The sequence below is a fragment of the Entelurus aequoreus genome, linkage group LG12 (genome assembly GCF_033978785.1).
Source record: "Entelurus aequoreus isolate RoL-2023_Sb linkage group LG12, RoL_Eaeq_v1.1, whole genome shotgun sequence".
Classification (NCBI taxonomy): domain Eukaryota; kingdom Metazoa; phylum Chordata; class Actinopteri; order Syngnathiformes; family Syngnathidae; genus Entelurus; species Entelurus aequoreus.
In genome coordinates, this window is record NC_084742.1 from 44,575,283 (window position 1) to 44,594,088 (window position 18,806).

Sequence of the window (18,806 nt, forward strand, 5' to 3'; positions counted from 1 at the left end):
AAATCTGTGATCCACAATAGAAAAAGGAGAGAGTGTGGAATCCAATGAGCCAGCTTGTACCTAAGTTACGGTCAGAGCGAAAAAAGATACGTCCATCACTGCCTCTCTAGTCATTCACTGTAACGTTCCTCATCTACGAATCTTTCATCCTCGCTCAAATTAATGGGGTAATCGTCGCTTTGTCGCTCCGAATCTCTCGCTCCATTGTAAACAACGGGGAATTGTGAGGAATACTAGCTCCTGTGACGTCACGCTACTTCCGGTACAGGCAAGGCTTTTTTTTATCAGCGAGCAAAAGTTGCGAACATTATCGTCGATTTTCTCTACTAAATCCGTTCAGCAAAAATATGGCAATATCGCGAAATGATCAAGTATGACACATAGAATGGATCTGCTATTCCCGTTTAAATAAAAAAAATTCATTTCAGTAGGCCTTTAAGGGGGGTGTGGGCGGGGGATTGTTGACGTTTGGGTGGGGGCCCCAACACCTCTCAGCCCCTGGGCCCCCCTTAGTCCCTAGTAATGTGTATACAAAAACAGGTGCCAACAGGTAAAAAGTTGGTTTTGCATAATAGGACCCCTTTAAAGTAGAGTTCATTAAACAATCAAGCTCTTAAAAGGGGAACTGCACTTGTTTCTATTTCCATCTGTTAGGACTTGGCAAGAATGAGGACTCAGTTGCAGACGGGAAACGTTTGACGCGGGCTTTTATTCTGCTGTTTTCTATGATCTCTCTTCAGACAGAGTGAATAAACAATTGGCTACAAACTCTATACTTGATATACTAGAGTAAAAAGGAAACGTAGCACAGGGCATAAAACAATAAACAGAAAATCACTCCAAAGGGAGGAAAAAGGACAATATCAAAATTTACACTGATCTAATAACAAAAGCAACAACCTATGATAAGCTACACAAAAGGAAAAGCGCTCACAAAGAGGAAGAGACAAAACGCTATAAACAGAAACTACTCTATAAAGAGTTAAGAAATATCTACAAATTAAAGCGCTCCAGGAGGAGGGAAAAAAAGGCAGAGCACTATGAAATTAGCTCAAACAAAACTGACCAAAAACTTTAGCAAATCAAAATCACTCTTCAGAGGGAACAGAGAAATCAAAGAATAAATCAAGGCAATACTCAACGACTTGGACGAGACTGTGGAAGACTGCTGGAGGTACATGACGAGACGAAACACTCTGGCACAGGACAGGAGGAGGACGAGACATTTATACACATGAGGGAGGGTGACACAGGTGGGCACAATCAGGCAATCAGGAGAGACATCAGACCAGTGAAACAGGAGGAAGGGCAAGTGATCTGAAATGAGAGGGAGAGTAAACATTTCAAAATAAATGACAAGACCACATGAAACCAGACAAAACTTCACCGAGGTGTAACAGAATCCCCCCTTCTAGGGCCGACTCCTGACGGCCCAGACTGTTCAGGGTGGTCTCTAAAGAAGTCCTTGATAAGAGTGGGGTCGACAATGTGGCGGGACGGAACCCACTGTCTTTCTTCAGGTCCGTATCCTTCCCAATCAACCAGGAATTGTCTGCCCCTGCCCCGGTTGCGTACTGCCAACAAGCGTTTCACCTTGTAGACTGGTCCACCGTCGATTACTTCGGGTGGTGGAGGGGACGTGGTGGCTGGGACCATGGTGCTTTCCTTGGCTGGTTTAACCTGACTAACGTGGAAGGTAGGGTGGACGCGGAGGGATCGGGGCAGACGAAGTCGAACCGCTGCAGGTCCGACGAGCCTGATGATTGGAAACGGTCCTACAAAACGTGGTGCCAGTTTCTTGGATGAAACCTTGAGACGTAGGTCCTTGGCTGATAGCCAGACTCTCTGACCGGGCTGGTAGGCGGGCGCAGGTCGTCTCTTTCGGTCTGCCGCTCTCTTCATCCGATCTCCTTGTCTGGTCAATACTTGACGGGCGGCTGCCCAAATGCGGCGACAACGTTGGACCATGGCATGGGCGGAGGGGACCGACACTTCCGACTCATTCTCTGGAAAGAGAGGGGGCTGGTACCCTAAGGCACAATGAAAGGGAGAGAGGCCGGTGGCTGATGTAGGTAGCGAATTGTGCGCATACTCTACCCAGACCAGGTGTTTGCTCCATGTGGAGGGGTTCTGGCAGACCACGCACCGGAGGCCGGTTTCCAGCTGCTGGTTAAGTCGTTCGGTCTGGCCGTTGGCTTCCGGATGATATCCTGATGTCAGGCTGGCCTTGGCTCCAATGAGTCGGCAGAACTCACCCCAGAACCGTGATACAAACTGGGGCCCCCGGTCTGAAACAATATCTTTGGGGAATCCATGAACTCTGAACACATTGGTCATCATAATCTCCGCCATCTCCTTGGCGGAAGGTAATTTAGGCATAGCGATGAATCTGACCATCTTGGAGAATCTGTCCACCACAGTGAGAACAGTGGTGTTACCTTGTGAGACCGGGAGCCCTGTAACGAAGTCCATCGAAATGTCTGACCATGGTCTGGAGGGGATGGGGAGCGGCTGGAGAAGTCCCATGCGAGACCTGGAAGACATCTTGTTCCTGGCACAAACCGAACACGCCTCGACGTACTCCCGGACCTCCGCCTCCATAGCTGGCCACCAGAACCGCCGGGAGATTACAAACATAGTTCTTTTAACTCCCGGATGACATGAAAGCAGCGAGGTGTGGGCCCAATGAATCACCCGGGGACGCAGCTCAGTGGGGACAAACAATCGATTATCAGGACATCCCCTAGGTGGCGGGGCCACACCGTTAGCTTGCTTTACCTCAGTTTCTATTGGCCAAGTTACCGCTCCTACCACACAGTTCAGTGGAAGGATGGTCTCAGGTTGCTTGGCCTCAAGCTCGGGGTCGAATAGTCGTGACAGGGCATCTGGCTTGATGTTGCAGGACCCTGGCCTGTAGGAGAGCGAAAAGGAAAAGCGATTAAAGAAGAGCGCCCACCTGGCCTGGCGAGAGTTGAGTCTCTTAGCCTTCTTGATATATTCCAGATTCCTGTGATCCGTCCAGACAATGAATGGGTGTTCGGCCCCCTCGAGCCAATGCCTCCATTCCTCCAAGGCGAGCTTCACCGCCAGCAACTCCCGATTGCCAACATCATAGTTTCTTTCAGCTTTGGACAGCCGCCGCGACAGAAAGGCACAGGGATGCATCTTCCTGTCCTGTTGAGAGCGTTGAGACCGGACCGCTCCAACTCCTTCATTAGAAGCGTCCACCTCCACGACGAACTGGCGCTGCGGGTCCGGAATGGTGAGGATGGGCGCTGAGGTGAAGCGGTGCTTGAGTGTCTGGAAGGCCCTCTCTGCCTCTGGAGACCAGTGGAACCGCACCTGGGGAGAGGTAAGAGCATGGAGTGGAGCAGCTATTGCGCTGAAGCTTCTGACAAACCGCCTGTAAAAGTTAGCAAAACCCAAGAATTGCTGAACCCTCTTGCGGTTGTCAGGTGTAGGCCAATCGGCCACAGCGCTAACTTTAGCCGGATCCATCTGCACTCTTCCAGGAGCTACAATGAAGCCCAGGAAGGAGACAGTGTCGGCATGAAAAACACTCTTTTCAGCTTTAACATACAAGTCATTGTCCAAGAGTCTCTTTAAAACCTGAGTTACGTGGACTTGGTGAGTGTCACTGTCAGGTGAATAAATCAATATATCGTCAAGGTAGACGTACACAAAATGGTCCAGGAAGTCTCTTAGAACATCATTGATCATTGCTTGGAACACGGCGGGGGCATTGGTGAGTCCGAAGGGCATGACCCTGTATTCATAGTGGCCGCTGGGTGTGTTGAATTCGGTCTTCCACTCGTCTCCCTCTCTTATTCGGACCAGATGGTAAGCGTTGCGTAGATCCAGTTTGGTGAATATTTTGGCCTGTTGGAGTTGGTCGAAGACAGAAGACATGAGGGGAAGAGGGTAACGGTTCTTGATGGTAATGTCATTGAGTGGGCTGTAATCAATGCAGGGTCTTAACGACCCGTCTTTCTTCTTCACAAAGAAGAACCCTGCTCCTGCTGGCGATGATGACGGGCGAATCAAGCCAGCTTCCAGTGATGCTGAGATGTAATCGTTCAAGGCAGCCCTTTCTGGACCAGAGACAGAGTACAGACGCCCCTTAGGAATAGTGGTACCGGGAAGCAGGTCAATGGCACAGTCGTAGGATCGGTGGGGCGGAAGTGACAGGGCCTTTGTCTTGCTGAAGACTTGTCGCAGGTGGTGATAACAGGAGGGAACGGACTTCAGGTCTGGAAATTCTAAATCTGTGGCAGGATTGGCAGAAAAAAGATTAATTTCTTTGACACGTTTTTCCTGGACAGTAGAAAAAACACAGTTCTTGGTGCATTCCCTTCCCCATTCGCTGATCTCCCCTGTTTTCCAGTAAACACGAGGGTTATGCTGGTACAGCCATGGATGCCCCAAGATCAGAGAATGAGAGGGTGAAGTAATCAAGTATGGACTAATCTTTTCCTGATGGCAGTCAATATTCATTTGGACAGGTTCACTGATGTGCGTGATGGTGAAAAGCTCCTTACCATTCAGAGATCTGACTCTAATGGGTTTAGCTAACGGTTCTGATTTGAGTCCTAGTCTCCTGGCTAAACCCCAGTCCATCAGACTCTCATCTGCCCCAGAGTCTATAAACGCCTCTAGATCTGTGGTCGTGTGATGAGTGATTGTGATCTTAGTGAGAGTGCGTGGCATCTGAGGTGCAGCCGGAACGTGACTCACCACCTGGACACCCTTGGCCGGACATGAAACGACAGGATGACCGCCCTCTCCACAGTAAAAACATCTCCCCTCCATCAGCCGCTTGCGTCGCTCCTCTGGGGTCAGTCGGGCTCTTCCCAGCTGCATGGGCTCCTCCTCCCGATCAGTGCGGAGGTGAGGATGTAGCTCCCGGGATGAACGCTAAGTGGTCGACCCGCTAGGTGCAAAAGGATGTGTGGTTCTTCCTGCATCAGCTGGTCCTCCACCACGCTGTCGTTTCAGCTGGGCTAGTCGGTTGTCCGTCCTGATGGCGAGTGCGATGAGGGCAACTAGGTTGTCGGGTAGGTCCAGGGGAACGAGGAGATCCTGTATGGCAGTTCCGAGCCCCTTCAGAAACACGTCATATAGGGCCATGTCGCCCCATCCGCTTTCTGCTGCTAGCGTGCGGAAGCGAATGGCATTGTCGCACACCGAGCCGCTGCCCTGCTTTAACCTGCTTAGCTCTTGCGCATTTTCTCTGCTGGAGGACACTGGGTCAAAAGTCTTAGTTAGAGCAGCTTGAAAGTCTGTGAATGACTGGCAGAGTGACGAGCTCCTCCCCCATTCGGCGGAAGCCCACGCCTTGGCTCTATCCGTAAGGTGTGAAATCATGAATGCGATCTTGGAGCGGTCCGTGGGAAATGCATGGGGCATGAGCTCGTAATGAATAGAACTCTATCAAAAATGTTTTACACAAACCGGGATCTCCAGCATATGGCGCCGGAGGAGCCAGCTTGCATCCGGCTGTGGGAGGAGGTGAAGGCAGCGTGGGAGTGGCAGTTGGCGTGGGAGGCTGGGACGCCGGATCCGGCCGAGCAAACTGCCCGAGTAGGTCTTGCAGCTGGGAGGAGAGGTGACCTATGTGCGCTGCCATCGCAGTCTGAAAATCCTCCTGTCGGGCGAGACGTGATTCCTGGGCGCGCAGGATTTCCGTCAGTCGTTTGGCTTCTGCTGAGTCCATACTGGCCAGAGTGTAATGTTAGGACTTGGCAAGAATGAGGACTCAGTTGCAGACGGGAAACGTTTGACGCAGGCTTTTATTCTGCTGTTTTCTATGATCTCTCTTCAGACAGAGTGAATAAACAATTGGTTACAAACTCTATACTTGATATACTAGAGTAAAAAGGAAACGTAGCACAGGGCATAAAACAATAAACAGAAAATCACTCCAAAGGGAGGAAAAAGGACAATATAAAAATTTACACTGATCTAATAACAAAAGCAACAACCTATGATAAGCTACACAAAAGGAAAAGCGCTCACAAAGAGGAAGAGACAAAACGCTATAAACAGAAACTACTCTATAAAGAGTTAAGAAATATCTACAAATTAAAGCGCTCCAAGAGGAGGGAAAAAAAGGCAGAGCACTATGAAATTAGCTCAAACAAAACTGACCAAAAACTTTAGCAAATCAAAATCACTCTTCAGAGGGAACAGAGAAATCAAAGAATAAATCAAGGCAATACTCAACGACTTGGACGAGACTGTGGAAGACCGCTGGAGGTACATGACGAGACGAAACACTCTGGCACAGGACAGGAGGAGGACGAGACATTTATACACATGAGGGAGGGTGACACAGGTGGGCACAATCAGGCAATCAGGAGAGACATCAGACCAGTGAAACAGGAGGAAGGGCAAGTGATCTGAAATGAGAGGGAGAGTTAACATTTCAAAATAAAACAGGATATGACAAGACCACATGAAACCAGACAAAACTTCACCCAGGTGTGACACCATCATTCACAATCCTTTTTTGCATTCTAAATAATAAAAACTTGGGTTGTTAAACGAGTAAAATATTTATCGGGATTATTTGCAGTTTGTTCATGGTTAACTAAAAATTTAATAATTGATTAATTACACATAAATATAATTTTTCGTCCTTAATAAGTCTACCCTAGACAGATGTTTTCCACATTTGTATTACCACGACTGGACAATTACTTTGCGTTAATGAAATGTTTTTCAATATTATGCTTTTTTAAACAGCTCAACACAATATGGACATGATCACGCTTTTAATGAGAATACAAAAAATTACCTGCAGTGTGTTAGTGTCTTGCCAGATTTTGTATTTTGTAGGAATACTTAATTTGTATTCCTGCTGTAAGGGCACTTGCATTCAGAGGAGGAGCTACACCATGTTTAGATAGCAGTTTCATGCATCAATAACACAAAATGTGGATTGTTACGATCATGGTTTGATTGTCAAAAATGTTTGCTAATGTAATCTGTGATATTTCTACCTGGATAAATGCTTCTAATATTCTGTACATTACATGTTGTACAAGTTAATGGTCTTCATATCTCTGCATGACAATATTTTACTTTTTCTATTATTTAAATGTAATATTCAGCCTGCTACACATTCTTTAATTGCGGACTCTCAATCAGAACAGGTTATAAAGGAATAGACACTTTATTTCAATCTGCCAGAAAACTTTTTTTTTTTTTTAACTAGAAACATTATTGATTACATTACAAAATATATTTTACAAAGCATGATCGTAATGTTAGACAATATTTCATTTTGCTATAGTAGTAAGACCGGATGCTATGCTTAGCGCTTTTTATGGTGAAGCCAGAAGCGTGTGATTGGTATGAGAAGCGGTGTCTTGACCTGTTTTGATAAAAGTCTCTGATTAAAAAGTGACTTTAGACTTCCTGCTGTGCTTTTATTCCATCTAGTGTAACAATCTACATTTCTTATCAATGCACTCAACTGTATTGTAAACACGGACATGAAGCTCTTCTTCGCGCCAACAGTCGGGAGAACGATTTGCCATGGCTTTGGATCTGGCTTGCTGAAAATATTGTGTAATTACTTTTATAACAGGAGTCCTTAATTACAGAATGATTAGCAGGTTGAATATTACATTTCAATAATAAATAGAGACGGTTAATACATTGTCATGCAGAGATTTGAAGACCATTAACTTGTACTTTTTTAAGGAGCGTCGTACGTTGGCGGTCCTGTTCTTGTCTCCCTGTAATGTATGTCTGCTCTTAGTGGGACTGTGCCGAAAATGTAATTTCAGTTCTTATATGTCTTGTACATGTTAAGAATGGACAATAATAATGAAGCATCCTGTACAACATGTGTACAGAATATCATAAGCATTTATTCAGGTAGAAATATCACAGATTACATTAGCAAACATCTTTGACAATCAAAGCAAGGTCTTAACAATCCATATTTTGTGTTATTAAGGTGTGAAACTAGTATCTAAGTAGTTTTGAGTTTTTTTCATTGAAAGCGTGTGTTTGTCCTTTTTATTTTGAGATGTTTAAAAAAGCATAATGTTTAAAAAATATTTAGTTAAAGCAAATTATTTGTCCAGTCACGGAGTTACAACTTGAAAATGATCTGTCTAGGGCAGATCTGGGCAAATTAAGGCTCGGGGGCCGCATGTGGCCCGTTAAGCTTTTTAATCTGGCCCGGTGGACATTCCCAAATATTTTTTTTAGATCTTTAAGATCGAAACTGTCCCTACCATTATGATGTGCAGTGATGTTTTCAAATGACCGTAAGTCTTGAACTACACAAAATATTTTAATGGTTGGAATCTGCGCTCTTGCATTATATACTAGTTACTATGGTAATCTAAGTCACAGCAGCTCAGACGAGGCACCAAGCAGTGTGGGTGGGGAGCGTTTCCACAGAGTGTTTCCAGAGCGGCCAGCTTGAAATGTGGGTGTCAGGGACAGACGCGGAAGGAGATTTTTACAACAAAGTTCTAAATCTTAGTAATATAGCAGATCCACTCGTAGGTGGGTTTTCTCAGCTACAATCGGGCGGAAGGCGGGGTACACCCTGGACAAGTCGCCACCTCATCACAGGGCCAACACAGACAGACAGACAACATTCACACTCACATTCACACACTAGGTGTGGCGAAATCATTCTCTGCATTTGACCCATCACCCTTGATCACCCCCTGGGATGTGGGGGGAGCAGTGGGCAGCAGCGGTGTCCGCGCCCGGGAATAATTTTAGGTGATCTAACCCCCAATTCCAACCCTTGATGCTGAGTGCCAAGCAGGGAGGTAATGGGTCCCATTTTTATAGTCTTTGGTATGACTCGGCCGGGGTTTGAACTCACGACCTACCGATCTCAGGGCGTGTATATGTGTATATATATATATGTGTATATATATATATATATATATATATATATATATATATATATATATATATATATATATATATATATATATATATATATATATATATATATATATATATATATATATATATATATATGTGTGTATATATATATATGTGTATATATATATATATATATATATGTGTGTATATATATATATGTGTATATATATATATATATATATATTTGTATATATATATATATATATATATATATATATATATATATATATATATATATATATATATATATATATATATACACAGTATATACATACATATATATACACATACATATATATATATATATACACATACATATATATATACACATACATACATATATATATACACATTTATACACATACATACATACACAAATACATATGTATACACAATATATACATACATATACTATATATACACATACATATGTATACACATATTAGTTACGATACATATGTATACACATATATTATTACGATTTACACAACGTGCAAACTTCACTGGTTTTGGGTTTGGTACATGTTATAAACGGGCCTGTTACTATATTATATATAGACAGCATGTAAACATTGATGAAGGTTTCTGGATGTTTTTTGGAGCGCTTTATAGGTGAAATAGGCCAATCTCCATTGCCTGTGTTGTTAGCCACCTCTTAATGGCAGTTTATCAGGATTTAGAACACAGGCAAAAGAGTGCTTGTCTCAAATGAAGGTTGTGAATGATGGGAAAATTTGTAAAACAAAGCGCAGCTTCCCTTTACAAAAGAGTGGATTAAATGTGACATCAATAAGAGTCGTCCATCACTGTATGACACAGTTTCGCTCAATTTACAAGTCGGTGGATGTCTTTAGGATATGACGTAGGGTGGGCTTTTGATAAAAATGGCGTCTGAGACGTCATTAGTCACGTAGTCTAAGGCGCGCCCCTTTGACAAATCCATCGCCCTTTTTCATAAAGTGTGTGCTACTACCATGTGGTCCTTTACATTTTCGCATGCGCTCCATAGATAATCCGACTCTGAACATTCATGATACATTTACTCTTCCTCCTCCAGTGATGGACTCCCCCTCAGACCTCTTCGACGACTCCGCTGGGCAGCTCCACCAGCTTGCTCCCCCACTACGCTCCTCAGACCTGCTCGGTGGTTTTCCAGGCGGAGGTCGGCCACCGCTGACCGCCTTCAGACCACCCAGCTTCCCATTGATCCAGCAGCACCTCATCCAACCTCATGGGGCTCCGAGAAGGACCGGGGGTCCTCACCACGCACAAAACCCGCCACTGGCTTTACTCAGGGGGGAGGAGAGAAAACCGGATGAAGACCGGGATTTGGTGGCAAATGATGACCAGGTTAGAAAGCGACCTACCACCGAGTGGAGTCAAGACCTGGCGAGGGTGAAGAGGATGAAGCTCGATGGTAGAACGGAGGAAGGGGAGGCGAGGCGAGGTGAAGGAGGCAGGGAGCTGAGGAAAAGAAGGAAGGAGGAGCTAAAGGAGCAGCTGGAGGAGGCGAGAGAGAGACTCCAGGCCCTGCAGGAGAAAGTGCTGATGGCCTTTGGGGAAAAGAACATGGAGGAGGAGGAGAGAATGTTTGATGAAGAGGAGGACGATGGCGCAGGAGGGCTCACACTTCTCTCCACGTCTCCTTTTTCTAACTTCGACAGGCCGAGAGAAGAGAAGCAGAAAAACAAAGCAAAGGCGGAGACAGGAAGTGGCGGAGTGATGGAGGGGGTGGGGCTGTGGCTGGACTGGGACGGAGACATGGAAGACGAGGACGACGACGGGGGGCAGAGGTTCGCCCAGGCTTTGAAGCTGCAGCTGGGCAGCGCAGTGGCAAGGGTCATCGACCGCGTCCTGCGCCTTTACACCGACACGTCCGATTCCAGGCCTTCCTCCCCTCCGGCCGCCATCTCCTTCCTCCCGTCGGGGGCGGCGGAGGGCGGGCCAGGGGACAAGGGGGTGTGGCTGGGACTCTTAGCCAGAGTGGAGGATGAGGTCGGAGGTCAGGAGGAGAGGCCTGCGGGGAGGAAGGATGATGAAAGAGAGAAACAGAGAACGAGAACCTTGCCTCCGCCGTGCAGCGAGCAGACAGATGTGGCGTTGCCGTTGGTCACTCAAAAGTCACCTGGCTTCCACAAGGCCCGCCCACTTCCTGGCCCACCTTTGTCCAACCAGGCAAACCTCTCCCTGCATCACCCCTCCTTGCCTCGCCCCCCGCTTCTCTCCCATCCTCTCTTGCACCCAGCGTCCCAATCCAAGGACCCTTCCTCATCTTCCTCCTCCTTTCCCCCTCCCCCTCCCCCTCTGCCCCTCCCACTCATCCATTACTCCATGCAGCAGCTCTTCTCCCGCTCCCTCCACCACCCACAGATGCCCCATCTTCCGGCGTCCCGCAAGGACTTCCTCAACTCTGACCCCTTCTTGGAGTTCCACTCGCATCCCTCCTTCCCCCCGCTGCCCCTGCTGGGTCACCTGGGCCCCGCCCTCGTACGCGGCGGCAGGGAGCGGGAGCGGGGGGTCCGGGGAGGTGGAGGGATGGACGGAGGAGATCTTTACTTGGCTGCTGGAGGAATATCCTTTTGCCAGCTTTGGAAAGGCTGAATGTTTCAAACTAGCATCTAAATGCTAACTAAAAGCGGGCTGTCACTGGAGAGAAACTCGATATATCTAAGAAGTTTCTAGCTTTAACAATGATTTGGAGTGCATGAGAAAGTGGAATAGAACCAACTGTTGTAACGACTCTTAGGAGCACACCTGTCAACATTTTTGTAGGGAAAATATTTCCTGCAGCTCTTCTCATCTTAGGGGGGGCTATTAAAAAATACATCAGGGGGGTTGCCTACAGCCACAGCTGCAGTTAGCAGACGGCTATAAGAGACTTAATTGAACAGATTACGGTAGACTCCATGTGCAGGTGTACCTAATGAATCGGCCATTGTATCTCCTTAACCGGTCTTTTGCAAACACCCAGGAGGGCTTGTCTCCTTGCCACCTGAAGAAAGCCAAACTCATGTTCTTCTACGCTCGCTATCCCAGCTCCAACACACTCAAGACGTACTTCCCGGATGTCAAGGTTTGTGCTCAAGATATATTATTATTAGTTATCTAAATACAAAAACAAAAATCTGATGAAATGTTGATTAATTTTGATGAGTCAAAATTCAATATCATACATTTTAATCCAAGACCTTGTTCATACTGCATTTGCGACCTGTATCACATTTTTTCATGTCAGTGTGAACAGTGCAATTTTGAATTGTTCATATCCCGACCGAGGCCTCTGTCATATGTGGAAATAAATTGGAGATACCATATTTTCCGCACCAGATTATAAGGCGCACTGCTGATGAATGGTCTCTTTTTGATCTTTTTTCATACAAAAGGCGCATTAAAGTAGTCATATTATCATTATTTTTTTCTAAATGTAAAACACTTCCTTGTGGTCTACATAACATGTAATGGTGGTTCTTTGGTGAAAATGTTGCATAGATTATGTTTTACAGATCATCTTCAAGCTGCTTTCTGACAGTCGCTTCCGGATGCGCCGTTTTGTGGGCGGTCTTATTTACGTGGCTCACCTTCAGCAGCGTCTTCTCCCCGTCATCTTTGTTGTAGCGGTGTAGCGTGCAAGGACGGGAGTGGAAGAAGTGTCAAAAGATGCAGCTAACCGTTTTAATGACATTCAGACTTTACTTAAATCAATAACGGAGCAGCATCTCCTCAGCCGGAAACAACAACGCCGGAAATGTGTCCCGTGAAAAACCGTCCGACCGGAACTCTGTAATAACTAAAGTTCCTCGTGTGAATAATGTAAACTTACTACACCGGTATGTTTTAGCGCTTTCATGGTGCGTTTACTGACAGATATAAGAACTTTACACTACTTTATATTAGAAATGTCAACAGTGGACGATGAAAGGCCTACTGAAATGTGATTTGCTTATTTAAACGGGGATAGCAGGTCCATTCTATGTGTCATACTTGATCATTTTGCGATATTGTCATATTTTTGCTGAAAGGATTTAGTAGAGAACATCGACGATAAAGTTCGCAACTTTTGGTCGCTGATAAAAAAGCCTTGCCTGTAGTGGAAGTAGCAGACGATATGTGCGTGACGTCACCGGTTGTGGAGCTCCTCACATCTGCACATTGTTTACAATCATGGCCACCAGCAGCGAGAGCGATTCGGGCCGAGAAAGCGACGATTACCCATTAATTTGAGCGAGGATGAAAGATTCATGGATGAGGAAAGTGAGAGTGAAGGACTAGAGGGCATGCTACAAATGAATCCCGCATAACAAACACCTCCCCCCTCCCGTCCATATAACCCGCCAATACAACTCAAACACCCGCACAACACACTCAATCCCACAGCCCAAAGTACCGTTCACCTCCGCAAAGTTCATACAGCACATATATTTCCCCAAAGTCCCCAAAGTTACGTACGTGACGTGCACATAGCGGCACGCACGTACGGGCAAGCGATCAAATGTTTGGAAGCCGCAGCTGCGTACTCACGGTACCGCGTCTGCGTATCCAACTCAAAGTCCTCCTGGTAAGAGTCTCTGTTGTCCCAGTTCTCCACAGGCCAATGGTAAAGCTTGACTGTCATCTTTCGGGAATGTAAACAATGAAACACCGGCTATGTGTTTGTGTTGCTGCAGCCGGCCGAAATACACCGCTTACCACCTACAGCTTTCTTCTTTGCTGTCTCTATTGTTCGTTGAACAAATTGCAAAAGATTCACCAACACATATGTCCAGAATACTGTGGAATTTTCCGATGAAAACAGACGACTTAATAGCTGGCCACAAAGCTGTCCCAAAATGTCCTCTACGATCCGTGACGTCACGCGCAGGCGTCATCATACCGAGACGTTTTCAGCAGGATATTTCGCGCGAAATATCGTGGTCGGTAGTAGTGGGTTTTAGTAGGCCTTGAAGGCCACATAACAAGAAGATAGAGAAAAAGAAGAAGCTTATCGACTACGGCGTCAGTGTACAAAGGCGGTCGTGCGCAATTTTTCAGGATTTATGCAGATCCCAAATACAGATCAGCAGGTACCAGAAGGTAAGAGAAGTGGCTTTTGCATAATATTGCGAAACAAAACGCCAGAGAATATGTCCTACCTTATACACACACCATAATACTCGTATGTTGAAGCACAGTACAATCCATCAAGCGGTTCGGCTTCATAGCTTACCAAAGTCGTACTAAAACATTTTGATAGATTTTTGAGCGCCGTGTGTAATGTTCTATATTTTCAATGGAACATATAAAATGTTGGTGTTGTTTACTTGTCATATTGCCATTATAGTGCAGCCTACACTTATCTCTTATGTTTGACTGCCATCTACTGGTCACACTTATCATTTCACCATGTACCAAATAAAATAGCTTCGAGGTGGGTAAGCTCAACCAAACGTATTCCGTACATTAGGCGCACTGGGTTATAAGGCGCATTGTAGAGTTTTGAGGAAAAAAAAGGATTTTAAGTGCGCCTTTTAGTCCAAAAATACGGTATATACAATCGTTAATGTGAACGCTCCCGCGCTCAGGTCGCAATCATCCGAGCAGAACGTCGTCAAAAAGCGATAATCGTCATTAATTATTCCCCAAAATAGACGGTTACAAAATAAATGGTCGATTACAGAGCAGAAAACAGGTGAAAATAATACCTTGTACCACTCCTGTTTCCGACTGCTCGCCTGCAAGCTCTTCAAACAGACATCGAATATCGAGTACCAAAAATACTTGTCCTCTTCCTTAATCTTCTAGGCGCAATAATTTGGTTAAAAAATGTTTTACTTTGATTGCAAAAAATCCTTGAAATTTCCACAAATGCGCCAGTACGGAGACCGACTAGGAATGAATAGACTAGAATGTTACTTCCGTAAACACTGCAGTGCGTGCGATGTCATGACGTCATGTCGGCTTGCGGCTCAGATTGCATTCACATTTGAAGACGCTTTTTTTTTTGTAATATAAACGGCACCTAAAAAGATCGGATTTGACAATAACAATCCGACTTGGACATCCAAACCATACAGTGTGAACGTAGCCAATAACAATTATGGCTCATTTTGCAAGAGCAAAGACAGTCAATAAAGAAGGGAATATACACACACTTAGGGCCTGATCTACTAAGATCCATATAACAAAGGCTATATAATGTGTGCAAACTACAAAATTGTGTGTACTAATAGTGGGCGTGTTGTGGAGAAAAGTGGTGCAGACCACCCTATTTAAATTAGTTTTTTGCATGTGCACTGGCTGTCACCATGGAGACACTCATTTCCCTCCACATTTATGGCATTCAATCTGTGGCGTTTCGTCATGTTGCTGACATGCAGCACACAAATATAATATTTATCACCTGTTCTAGGCCAGTGATTCTCAAACTGTGGCACCGGTGGTACGCGGGCTCCATCTGGTGGTCAACGCTTGAAAAAAAATTTTCATAAAGAAATACAATCATGTGTGCTTACGGACTGTATACCTGCAGACTGTATTGATCTATATTGACATACACATACACAATATGTATATTTTGTGTTTTTTATGTTGATTTAATAAAAAAAAAAAATTATAACATTTTTTTTTTTTTTTTTTAACTTCTTGCACGGCCCGGTACCAATCGGTACCCGGTGGTTGGGGACCACTGCTCTAAAGCACATGTGTCAAACTCAAAGCCCGGGGGCCTGATCTGGCCCGCCACATCATTCTATGTGGCCCGCGAAATAAAATACTTATTTATTTAATTTTTTATTTTACTAAATGCATTCGTTCTTTCAATTTTGGCAGAAATAAATGCATATTTTAAACTTTAATATTATCTGATCATGCCAATTATATTATTATATACTGTATTGGACAACTATTTTTGTGAGATTAAAACAAATAGTTAAATATCTGCTTGTCACCTTTATTTATGATTTTAAAACAAGTTATACATAAAAAAAATCTAATAATCAAATGCATACGCATTTCAATGAATCAAGATGAATCACAGGTTATTACCCGCATGCATAATGTAAATTAATTTTTAAAAAGCGGCCCTCTGAAAGCAGCTATTCCTGCGATGCGGCCCTCAATGAAAATGAGTTTGACACCCCTGCTCTAAAGTGTTTGCGTTTCTTGTTTCGCTCATTTAAGAAACGCAATCCCTTGCGCACAAGCTTAGTAGTGAGCTTTGCGCGTGCTATCAAGTTTGCACATATTTTAATGCACGCAAACCTTAGTGATTCATGGGCCTCATGTATTAAGACTCGCATGGATTCCCGACTAAAAAACATCCCAACTTACCCGTGAAAAAGGGCATATATGAGGCCCTTGACCTTTAAGGGGTTCAACATCTTTAAAGGCCTACTGAAACCCACTACTACCGGGCATGCAGTCTGATAGTTTATATATCAATGATGAAATCTTAACATTGCAACACATGCCAATACAGCCGATTAGACTAGATTAGTAAAGTGCAATTTTAAATTTCCCGCAAAATATTCTGCTGAAAACGTCTTGGTATGATGACGTTTGCGCGTGACGTCACAGATTGTAGCGGACATTTCGGGACACCATTGTGGCCAGCTATTAAGTAGTCTGTTTTCATCGCAAAATTCCACAGTATTCTGGACATTTGTGTTGGTGAATCTTTTGCAATTTGTTTAATGAACAATGAAGACAGCAAAGAAGAAAGCTGTAGGTGGGAAGCGGTGTATTAGCGGCCGGCTGCAGCAACACAACCAGGAGGACTTTGAGTTGGATAGCAGACGCGCTACCGTGAGTACGCAGCTTTGGCTTCCAAACATTTGATCGCTTGCCCGTACGTGCGTGCCGCTATGTGCATGTCACGTACGTAACTTTGGGGAAATATATGTGCTGTATGAACTTTACGGAGGTGAACGGTACTTTGGGCTGTGGGATTGAGTGTGTTGTGCGGGTGTTTGAGTTGTATTGGTGGGTTATATGGACGGGAGGGGGGAGGTGTTTGTTATGCGGATTAATTTGTGGCATATTAAATATAAGCCTGGTTGTGTTGTGGCTAATAGAGTATATATATGTCTTGTGTTTATTTACTGTTTTAGTCATTCCCAGCTGAATATCAGGTCCCACCCGCCTCTCACAGCATCTTCCCTATCTGAATCGCTTCCACTGCCCTCTAATCCTTCACTCTCACTTTCCTCATCCACACATCTTTCATCCTCGCTCAAATTAATGGGGTAATCGTCGCTTTCTCGGTCCGAATCGCTCTCGCTGCTGGTGGCCATGATTGTAAACAATGTGCAGATGTGAGGAGCTCCACAACCTGTGACGTCATGCTACTTCCGGTACAGGCAAGGCTTTTTTATCAGCGACCAAAAGTTGCGAACTTTATTGTCGATGTTCTCTACTAAATCCTTTCAGCAAAAATATGGCAATATCGCGAAATGATCAAGTATGACACATAGAATGGACCTGCTATCCCCGTTTAAATAAGAAAATTTCATTTCAGTAGGCCTTTAACATCATGTTAACACAATACCAACTGTTTTTCGTTATATAAAACATTAATGTACTAAATGTGGACCTCTTACTCCTTTTGTGTTATTAATGTGCTGTTTTAAAAAAGTCATTTTGTGTTGATTTCTACATTTAAAACATTTCCTTGTGGTCTACATAACATGTAATGGTGGTCAAAATGTTGCATAGATGATGTTTTACAGATCGTTTTGTGGGTGGTCTTATTTACGTGGCTCCACTTCAACCGCGTCTTCTCTTCGTCAGCCATGTTGTAGTTTTTAGTGCTTCCATAGCGAGTCTACTAACAGATAGAAGTTAGAATTGTACGCTACTTTTTTTTTAGAAATGGCAACAGTGGAGGATATATGTGCCCCACAAAAAGAGGATAGAGAAAAAGAAGTAGCTTATTGACTACGACGTCGGACTACAATGGCGGACTCGCGCAAAGTTCTTCAAATTCCAAACGGCTCATTTGGAGGAAGTGTGAAAGAAGGCAAGATTGTTTCATGAATATCTCTGGCATGTCTCCAGGGTTTGATTTCACATTTGTAGGACTTATGCAGATCCCAAATACACAAAAACAGGTACCAGTAAGTAAGAAAAGTTGGTTTTGCATAATAGGCCCCCTAAAGTGTTTCAGTGAGAAAAAAACAACTCTTTCTTGCAGAGTCTGTGGACTGTTACGTCATGGTTTTTTTGTATTCAAATTTCCTATGGATATAGCCGAAGGGCTCTTTCGCTTATGATAGCGTCCTCTCCGCAAAGAACTCAGGCAAGACCTGCCTTACGCTGCTTCCGATTGGTTTGCATTGTGTGGTGCCTTTCGTGGTTGGTGAGATTCAGGCTCAAAGGACTGAGGAGATTGATTAGCTCAGTCAGTCACGGCGAGCCGTGAGGACCAAAGTTTACCATCATGAAAAACATAAATAGAGTGAATGAGGAAATATAAGTGTGAGAAATGTCAAGTGTGGGGTGAGACAGGGTTAAATTGCGTGACTGTCACCCTCAAAGCGTGAGGTTTGGAGGCACTTGGACAAAATGCGTTTTAGGGATTGTGACTCCTGCTGTGCTGCTGATGGGTTATTTGAGTTGACATTTTTGATCAGATTAATAATGATGATGGGATTAATATGCATTAAAGCGTTGATATTGACAACATTATTTATAATTATGATTGTGTACGTCCAGTTTAATCGCTGCGTGACCTCCCAGATGATTAAATGGTTCAGCAACTTCAGAGAGTTCTTCTACATCCAGATGGAGCGTTTTGCAAGGCAGGCTGTCCGAGAAGCCCTCGCACGGTTGGTTTGTCGCCTTGCTCTACCTTTGAAAAGCCACTTTGAGCGCTGCACAGCGTGTATTCAATACATTGTGTGCCACCCAGG

General features: G+C 44.5%; 1 protein-coding gene and 1 long non-coding RNA gene across 2 annotated transcripts in view; one reads left to right on the forward strand and one right to left on the reverse strand.

Annotated features, from left to right (window-relative positions):
• Positions 1–18,806, reverse strand: part of LOC133662248 (uncharacterized) — a 52,455-nt gene that overhangs the window by 24,044 nt on the left and 9,605 nt on the right. The window lies entirely within an intron of this gene.
• prox3 (prospero homeobox 3) overlaps positions 1–18,806 on the forward strand; it is a 29,859-nt gene that overhangs the window by 9,352 nt on the left and 1,701 nt on the right. The window contains exons 2-5 of the mRNA XM_062066073.1: positions 9,980–11,493; positions 11,888–11,995; positions 18,610–18,722; position 18,806. The exon at position 18,806 is cut by the window's right edge and continues 105 nt beyond it. Coding sequence (XP_061922057.1) covers positions 9,980–11,493; positions 11,888–11,995; positions 18,610–18,722; position 18,806 — 1,736 coding nt within the window. The remainder of the gene's footprint in view (positions 1–9,979; positions 11,494–11,887; positions 11,996–18,609; positions 18,723–18,805) is intronic.